General features: G+C 36.3%; 1 protein-coding gene across 1 annotated transcript; it reads right to left on the bottom strand.

Moving 5' to 3' along the window:
- Nucleotides 1–370: 370 nt before the first annotated feature.
- Nucleotides 371–7,348, bottom strand: LOC103486060 (zinc finger CCCH domain-containing protein 36-like). The gene is made up of 3 exons (XM_008443876.3): nt 6,975–7,348; nt 3,220–3,277; nt 371–1,355 (listed from the first exon to the last, which is right to left on the bottom strand). The coding sequence occupies exons 1-3, from the start codon at nt 7,045–7,047 to the stop codon at nt 572–574; spliced, it is 915 nt and encodes a 304-aa protein (XP_008442098.1). The 5' UTR covers nt 7,048–7,348; the 3' UTR covers nt 371–571.
- Nucleotides 7,349–10,086: the final 2,738 nt, after the last annotated feature.

The following is a 10,086-nucleotide window of genomic DNA, read 5'->3' as shown; positions in this document are numbered from 1 at the left end:
AAATGGTTGATAAAACCTTCTAAGAGATATATGATTGTGTGGAGGCATCAATACATGTGAATCACAAACTGCTATAAGTTATTGTATAAAGGCTAAAAGAGGCAAATATGGCTAAAAAGATATATATAATGTCAGGAGAACTACCATCAAATTTAATTTATAAACGTGTGTAAATTAGTTTAGGCTGGCAAAGTTGTTAAAGGTATTTTGTTAACTGATCTACTACGAAAGGAAGAGACAATTGTTTTCTTTTTCTTTTCTTTTCTTTTTTTTTTTTTTTTCTTTTTTGGATAAGAATTGGAAGAGACAATTGTTAAACAGATTATGTAAATAATGTGAACATATGATGCAATGTAATGGGCAATGAAAATGATTAGCAATCATAAGAATTAATAACTTAATTATCTCCTAATCAAGGAATGCCAAGGTGATACTCTCATAAAGCTACAACATAAGAACCCAAACTCGAACCCAAACCCGAACCCAACTACAAATACCGCACCCGTGTTGATTGAACGCTTCAATGCAAAACTTCCTTTTTAATAAAAACTAGACAAAATCGGGGACCTAATCATACTCCAGACTTGCGTAACTCAGCAGCCCCGTGCGCAAAATGGCATCTCTCACCAAAAGTACAAGAACCTTTTGCAAAATTATCACATAGCTTTGTTTTATAGTTGCTACCTGTTGGTGCAGGACCTCCTCCCATCCCGCCAGATGCTTTACCCGGTCCTGCCATCGAAACTGTGATAATAAGCTCCCTCACCATTGCACTTGCTTCATTGATTTGCTCAAAAGTGCCCTCCAGTTCGATGTTCCTCAGATTTGGATCCGATTCATGGTCCCTGATGGAGAGTTTCGCACCCGTTTGGCGACAAATCTGTTTGGAGTTGATCCCACCCTTGCCAATGATTGCTCCAGCAAGTGAGGCATCTATACTGATCTTTGCGGTAGCTGAAGCGCCAAAGCTTGCAGCAGGACCCGGTGGTGGCAGGTCCATTCGCCCACCCATACGACCAACCATATGTACTCCACCTCCACCTCCACCTCCTCCCATAGCACGAGGATTATCGTGAGATGGAGGATTAGGCCGCCCGAGTTCCCACTCTCCATGGGCAAAATTGCATTTATCACCAAACTTGCAGCCTTCAGCAGTGTTGAACTTGTTGCACATGCGAGTTTTGACTTGGGATGGGGCAGAGGACCCGCCATTAGTGACAGAAGGTGGGGCAGCTACATTTCTAGATGGTTGAGCACCAACAGGAGCAAGATTCATCATTTGGGCTACAACATTATAACCACCAGGAACGTAGTGCAAGAAGTGGCAGCTTTCACCAAATGGGCAACCAGCAGTACTGAAATCCAAAATGATAAATAACACATCGGTAAGATCAAAGCAGGATCCCTCAGAAATTCATAAATCTAAACACTTCCATTCATTAGACAGTACAAACAATACACAAGAGAAATCCAATTTCACATGAATCGCATGCATATCTTTTGCCATGTGGTGATATCGTCTTTTCCTCTTACTAAACCCCGGAACACTTTGTTGAGAAGTGGTATCAACAAATGCATATTGCAAATCTGTGATATTCAGGGTTGTGTTGAAATATTACTTTCTTCAATGTCAAGAAAGAAACTTTTACAACGAAACAAACAAAAAGAAATCCACTATATTGAAAAAGAAACTATAAACAGCCTTTTTGTAAGACAGCCCCACTAGAAATAAACTTGCAAATAGATAATACCCCTAAACCTCCTGGAATATCTTCTTTATTATTTTAAATTTTTTTAAACAAGAAATGAAACTTTTTATTGATGAATGAATAGAGATTGATGCTTAAAAGATACAAACTGCACTAAGCATAAAATAAAATATAAATAAATAAATACAGAGAATTACAACAAAAAAGATAATATTTCAGCTCAGACACAAAAACTTGTCAAGAGAAAACAACAAATGACATAGAAAGAGAAAACGATGAAAAAACCCTCTTGGGACTCTACAGAACGGAAATAAAACTCGAGCTTCCCCAAAAGACCTCTTTTGTCTTTGGCACCCTACTTGGCAATCTTCAGCAATCAACATCCTCTTCCATCAGGCCCCAACTCCCTGTTAATGCTAAAGACCCCATCCTCTTTTACTGTCAGAACAATGCCTCCCCACACCGTATTACCCAAAATAATTTCTTTATAAGAACAAATCACTTTTAGGAATTAGATAGGACTTCTAAGAATTTCATTGAACGATTGGTATAAGAGTTACGGTTCTATGCACAACAGAAAATAGCCATTCAAAATGATCAATGTGAACAAAATGAGAGCTATAATTGTTCTTAAACAGGGGATAGAAGAACAAAAAACAAAATGATGGTGGCCATAGTGACGATTACAACAATATTGATATTTATTTTAAAAATTAAATTTAAAAACCCAACACCACCAAATTTTAAAATTGTACTGTTCACTCTTTTTCATTCCAAAAAAAAAGATTTTGTTTTTAGAAACAGCTTCCAATCAGTCCCAATGAAGGACTGTTTAAGTGACTATTCTACAAAATATTTTAGAAGTTATTTTCTAAAAACATATTATAGAACTATTTTCTATTCTTTTCCATTTTTAGAAACAGCTTCCAATCAGTCCCAACGAAAGGCTGTTTTAAGTGACTATTCTACAAAATATTTTAGAAGTTGTTTTCTAAAAACATATTATAAAACTGTTCGAGTGGCAAAGGGAAAGGAAGACAAGTCATCTCTTTTCAGTAAGAGATATATAGAGGAAAATTAGGGATCCAAACCGCATTATAAAGATAAATGCAACAATAGACTTCGGATAATAAAATAGAACTGGACAAAAAGAAAATACTAATAAACTAAAAGTAAAAAAAGATGATTAAACTAAGTTTGAATCAATCAGAATGAGATCATATTTCTTCTGCAGAGCAAAATATGCTGAAAACAGAGAAAAAGAGCCTCCAAGTTTTGTAATAATTGAGAAAGTTTCTAAAGCTCATTAATAAGTCTGGTTTTTAAAATTTTATTTCCTTGGTTGAAGGCTTAGAGTAATAGTTTATACCTGTGCTCCCAGTTTTCAGAAGCATAATGACTCAGCTTTAATTTGAAACTCGTGATCAATTAAATTCTTACAGCAAGTTTAGATCGTTAGGGAAAGATAATATACAGTTCAAGTACTCATTTAGGTAGGTAAGATATGAACCTGAAAAACTTGGTGCATGGCTTCGATTTGCTCCCTACAGTTGATAAGGACTCCAATTCTGTTGCAAAACATTAATTGTTCTTTCTCAGTTATAATTTGTTAAGATTTTTACTCCAATACTTTAATACATCTTTACATTTAAATTATTTAGGCAACTAACAAAATTACTAAATAATTTGTAGCTTTCTGTTACTGTAGGGTAACATTTTTAATATATGAATTGGGTAATGTCAACTGTTTCAGTTGGATTGCAAGGTCACCTAAAATTGTAATAAATACAGAACGACCAAACATCAAATAAAAGGGGACGGGGAGCGGAAACCCACCTAAAACTGAATCTCATCAATGGTAGATAAAATATTTTAACCCTCCAATCTAAGCCTTCGCTATAGTCCTAATGACTGAACCAAGGATATAATAAACTTATAGCCAAAAAACAAACTTTTGTCTTGATCCTAAGTGTATCTTGATTGCTGACCATATATAAATATGACATAAGAAAGTGTAGAATATGGTAGCAAATGAACATGATGTTTAGGAATTGTTCTTAAAGTCATAATTCTTGAAACGCGACCTTGCTTGAACAAGAACTATTCTATGGGTTATACAACTGTCATTGAGTTCTAAGTCACAATTCTTGAAACTTTCCTTTCATATTCAACTCATCCCCTAAGATGTATATACAACTCAAAAATGCTGGTAGGCTGAGTTACTTAAACAGTAACAGACCAGTCAAAATAGTGACTCAGAAACATGAGGCAGGTGATGTGATGTGGATTCTCCCAGCCGACACTGGGAATCCCATTCTAGAAGCTTTACGTTTTCCAGTCTGTTATGCTTTACAAAAACGTGCAGGCTTTTTTTCATGAGCGCGCTATATAAAGAATATATATGTATACACAAAATTGAAAGGAGCAACGATGTATAAAATATAAATACATAACCAAGGTGGAAATGAGAATTAACTTTAATGTATAAAATATTATAATATTAGTTTTCTACCCAAAAAAACAAAACACAACAGAAAACTCATCAGCATTCAACAACAATCAAAATAAAAGTTTATTCCTAATGATCAAACTCATCATCACTAAATTGATCCTCGTCTTCATTCACATAAATAAAGATCAAACTTTATTTATGTTAAAAAAATTGCAAATTTGGCTAACCGGTAATGGTAATGATTTTGGGAAGCCTCTTGGTCTTCTCTTCTCCTCTGTTTTTGCACCAAAAAACAGAGTAATGGCAGTACCAAATATTTGCTTTGAAGAAGATGGGATGGAAAAGCCAACTTTTGACGTTTTGTGTGAAGAAGAAAAAGGGTGGCCAGTGGCCTTTGCCGTCGCCAGTGACAGAGATTCGTTGAAGGCAGAAGCAGAAAGGGAAAGGAAGAGGTAGAGGAAGACGTTCGTTGAAGAAAAGAAGCCGCACGGTACTTTAAATGGGACAAGAAGAGTGGTTTCTTAACTTTCACGTAATAGGTTTAAAAAAAATATATAATAATTTTGTTTAATTAAAGCCCAACCCACACTTCATAAAAAAACCCACGCATATTGCGCCGGGAGGAAAGCGCACGCCTAAGCCGAGCCTTATTGAAAACACCTTGCCTCTTCATGAATAAGCCCCAGCCGCGCCACTTGAGCCTAGGCACGTGCCTTGATGCACCTTTTAAAACACTGTACAATAGCTCTTTGGAATGCAATATAGTTCTGAAATTGACTATTTCATACGACTTTTTTAAACTTCTTGCAAAGGATCGTAAAAAGTGAATGAGTATTTTAGTCGAATGAAAAAGTATTCTGATGGTTTGGCCCTAGCCGGTAGCCCTGTTTTAGTCAGCAATCTTGTTTCTCAGGTTCTTGCAGGACTTGATGAAGAGTATAGTCTGGCAGGTGTATCGATCCAAGGTAAGTATGGCAGTTCATGGACTGATATACAGTCTGATTTGCTTGCCTATGAAGCTTGGCTGGAGTATCAACTCATGTTGAAATCTGATTTGTCTAATCTATCTCTTTCTGTTAATAATAATACTTCATCTGTTAATATGGTACAAAGAGGAGAACTTAGTCATACAGCAGCAGTCTATTTTTTCCGCTTTAACAAAGAGATGAATAATCCAAACCAAACTCATCACAGAGCTGAATCAAATTTTACTCCAAACCAAGGACAACACACTAATCCTAAAGCCCTAGTTGCAAACTCTGCTGTTGCTAATCCTGAAGTTGTGGCAGATCCGAACTGGTATGCTGACAGTGGTGCGTTGAATCATGTTACAGCCAATCAAAACTTCTTGAATTTTTCAGTTGACTATGCAGGTAATGAGTGGGTTATTGTTGGTAATGGTCCACAACTGCCTATATCTCGATAAATCTTGTTTTCAAGAACGGCTATCTGAAATTAAATGATGTTTTATGCGTTCCTACAATTGCCAAGAATCTTTTTAGTGTATCTAACTTGCTCATGATAATAATGTTTATGTGGAGTTTCACCCTGAATATTGTGCGGTTAAGGACCAAGATTTGGGGGAGGTTCTGCTGAAAGGAGTTCCTTAGAGATGGACTGCATCAGTTGAAGTCAACAAGCCAGTATATAAATAATCACCAAGAACCTGGTTTACAGAAGGCTCCTAGTATGATAACAAGCAATTTTGATAAATGGTGACCAGTATTTCTAAGTCACAAAAACCCTAGAGTTTTTGAAGCCACATGTTATCTCTTACTAACAGGCTTGAAAGTAATAGCCAAGAATAAGAGATAAAGTAACATATAACTGAACACCCCCAAATCATGAATAAGGACCACAAAATAAAACAAAAGAGAGATTGAACTGATAGGAATTTTGTTAACGATAATTTCAAGTTTGCAACAAATGGCGAAATTTGAAGCAAAGAAGCATTAGAAATGCTAGCTACTAGTCCAAGGAGTAGAATACTTGCACCAAGACAAGAGGTATAAGGCAAGGGATCTTCCTCCCGATTTTTTGTTTTTTATCAACAATCTCAACAGACTACTGGATAAAGTAGTAAAGTACTAATGGTTGATCGTGAGGCATTAAGAGTGGAGAGAAACCAACCATGGTCTGTTGAGTTGAGAATGTTGATGAAAAACAAAGAAGTCATGGAGAACAAGAAAAAAGGGCTCTAAAGTTACCCATAATAACACAATTCTATACTGAGCCCAATTGGACACTTGGTTAAAGAATGACAATGAAGACCAAAAACCCTAAAATGATCCCAAAACTCATGACGAACAGATATAGTTCTAAAATTGTCCAATTACTCACTTTCCTACTTCACCACTAGTCATAAAAAAACCCTTCCCTTAGTCTCATAACCTACAAACAAGAACCACCTTCATTTACTGGAAGCAGATCCACTTTCTGAGGGAGTATTTCCAGTCATCTCTAGTTTAAACAAAGAAAAGTAACAATACAGTAAAAGAAAATTGTAATAGACGCAAATATAAGGGTAAACCACAAGTACGAACACATGGAGCCACAAATACTCGTAATCAAACTCAAAAATCCGTAGAAAGAAATGCAAGATGAACCACTAAGACAGTAAAAGCGACAATTCTAACTACAGAAAAGAAACGAATAACAAGCAGAAACCAACAATCGTTCATACCCCTACATTGAACAAAACAAAGCAATAACCACGCACATAATTTGCCACTCCTGCCTACTATAAGCAACCATACAAAGCATAAACTAGAGCTTTTTTTAATTAAAAAAATAAAAAATAAAGAAAAACGAACCTTGCTTATGCTTCTTAAATGAACCATTAGAATTGAAGGCAGCTTCGGGCCTCCCTCGCTTGCGCATATCCATTGAAGAGAAGCACAGATCGAGATCGAGAAAAGTAAATCGAAAAAAGAAAAGCAACGAGTGAACAAACGGTTGCAGAGATTAGAGGAAGGAAGGAAATGGAAAAAAAAAATTGAAAAGGGAAAGTAGTAGTAGTAGAAGAAGAAGAAGAAGAAGAAGAAGTGGAAAAAACCCTAACCCTAGTGTCGGAGGGTTATGGTGGATAAAGGGATATTGAGGTTTTTAAAAAAGCTATGGAGAAAAATTAGAGAGAGATTGGGAATTGGCGGAGAACGGTGAAGCCCGGAGGATATTAATAAAATATAAATAAATAAATAAATAAATAAATAAATAAATAAATAAATATTGTTATATATTAAAATCTCAAAATAATTGTGGGCGGATTTTGAAATTATTGTTTCAAATTGCCTAATTCTTGCCGTTGGGTTCCGCTTGCTCAAAATTTTCATTTCCTTCCGCCAACGCCAAATCTCATTTTGCTCTTCTTTTCTTTAGACCAAATTAGGTGAAGAGGCTTTTATCTTCTTTTTTTCTTACGCACACGCACTCTCTATTTTCTTACTCTTTTTTTTTCGTTTCTTAAGAAGAGAAACACTCTCTCTTTTGTTTTTTCTTTCTTTCTTTTTTTTTTTCTGTAATCCTTCTTTTTAGTTTTCTTTTCCTTCTTTACTTATTTCGAAACCATTTGACTTCCATCTCCCTATTTTTCTTCTTTTATAATTTCTTTATATTATTTATATTTTTCAAACAAATTTATTTCAATTTAAGAAAACTAATTTTAGAATTAGATTGTTTTTCTTTTAATACATTTTAATTTCAAAATTAGAGTAACCTTAACTAGTCAAAATAACTTTTAGAATGTATTCTGTAAACCCTCAATTTAAGAACCTTTCCAACTTGCAAAACTTGGTGAAATAAGAAGTTGAGTTCATAGAAAAGATGAAAAGGAAATTCTTTGGATATAAGTGATCAAGATAGGTTTCAAGTTATTTTTTTCAGTTTGTCGTCATTGGTTAGAAAGTTGGGCAAATAGTTTAGAATGAAGAAATGAACCAAGAAAAAGATAAAAACATGGCATTTTTGGATAATAATATTTGGTTTCACACGTAGGTAATTAATTGGAATTTAATAAAAAAAAAAAGAAAAGAAGAGAAAAAGGAAGTGAAAATATGAACATACATATACACATACATACACATAGAGATCATTTGGTGCTGATTTTCATTATATTTCTCTCCACCGTCAAATATTTTTCTATAAACATTTTCCTACATCTTTCATTATTTCTTTTTCAAAATTCAGAGGCAATTCAAGAGAGAGTTTGAAGAAAGAAGAAGAGGAAGTTTTCTCGAGTTTTGAGGTTGAAGGAGATGAAAAAAAAACTTGGAGAAAGCGGCAGCCATGGTAGAAGCTTGGTGTTCAAAGACCATCTCTGATTTTTATTTTGGTTTGAGAAACACAAGAGGAATTAAAAGGTGAGATTGGATTCATTTGAAAGTTAACTCAATTTCTAACAATTTTCGTGAAGAAAGCTTGAGCAAATTTTGAGGTTAAGGGGGTGATTTTTGAAGCAGAAAACAGGTTATTGATTTTTCACGCAATTCCGAAAAGCCTCTGGTGTTTCGAGTAGCCTAGAGTATACGAATGAAACTAGAAGCTCTATTTGTATGGTTGGAAAGCTTATTCAATTTTCTATCACTTTCATGAAAAACTTGTTAGTCAATTCTGACTCAAAATATGTTTAAATTTAAGAGAAAAGTAGGAGGTGCAGAGAATGCAATTTTGGAGTAACTATTTTTTGGGGGAATTATGGACAACTCTAGTGGGAATCTCATTTTCTCTTCTTCAAGTAAGTTGTAGAGAGTTCCAAAATAAAGAGTTTGATATAAACTATATTAAATTTGATAAAGTATTGAAGAAGTTATGAGTATTTGAAGTTTGCTTAATGAATGTCACGTGGTTAGATCTAAAGCTAACCCAATGTGCGGCACTTGGCTAAATAATACGTCCACATTAGCCAAGTAAGCCTTCAGGAGGTTAGTGCACCAAGCACTAAGGATGAATGCGCATAGAAGTATTTAAGATGTTTGATGGTCAAAAGAGAGTTTGGGAGGATGAGGGAGCTCGACTTAGCACTTCCTTGGAATTATTCCCTTTATTCTAAAAATGCTTGAATACAAATGGGATACAATAGGTTTGGTACCTTGCCAGGGGATTTTCCATTTGCAAAGGTACTTAGATGAGGCAAGGTTTGCCTTGGTTGGCTAGGACATGCCAAGTATCATGGTTGATTACAAATGGGCCCCCTTACTTCTATTTATAACCTTTATAACCGACCTAGGGGCTTAGAAGGTCGGTTAGGGACCTATCTAGAACATCTAAGGTGGTTTGGCCCTTTACAATTGACTCTAAAACATTTTGAACCTACCATGACACTTCTGACCGTCATCGTATCCTTTTGGACCGTCATGGAAGATTCTGGACGTGTCTAGATGGTGCTAGATTGGGCGTCTCCACTTGTGCCATATAGGCCTCTTGCACGCATTCCAACCCCATCTCGGGTGTTCGCAGGCCTTCTAGAGTCTTTTTGAGTCATCTCGTCTGTCATAAAAAGTTTTAGAGGCATCTAGGATCGTCTAGGTCTTGGGCAGACATGGGTGCGCATGCCTATCGTATACATGTTGGGCTACGCACATGGTGTTACATGCAATGTGGTTGTGGGGCGTGTTCATGGGCTGCACGCCGTGCGTCAGGGGCACACACGCGTAGTGTCATGCGTCATACACCTACGGCCTTTCTAGAGCATGTGTCATGCCTGATGAGTATTGGGCGACCGTCTGGTGGGCGTGCATGTTTGTCCGCGTGCATGCAAGGTTAGCCGCTTGGCCATGCGCAGGTGCCCGTGCGCATGGGTTGTGCTGGGTGCCTATAGTCGTGCCTATAGGCATTAGTCGTGCCATGGGGTTGTGCATGTAGGCATACATCTAGACTGTTGTGGGCATTCGACGTGGCACGCGTGCGGGGCCTATGAGTTGTCTTCGA

This window comes from Cucumis melo, chromosome 8, assembly GCF_025177605.1.
Source record: "Cucumis melo cultivar AY chromosome 8, USDA_Cmelo_AY_1.0, whole genome shotgun sequence".
Classification (NCBI taxonomy): domain Eukaryota; kingdom Viridiplantae; phylum Streptophyta; class Magnoliopsida; order Cucurbitales; family Cucurbitaceae; genus Cucumis; species Cucumis melo.
Note: the sequence above shows the minus strand (reverse complement) of the source record. Positions and strands in the feature narration are given on the sequence as shown.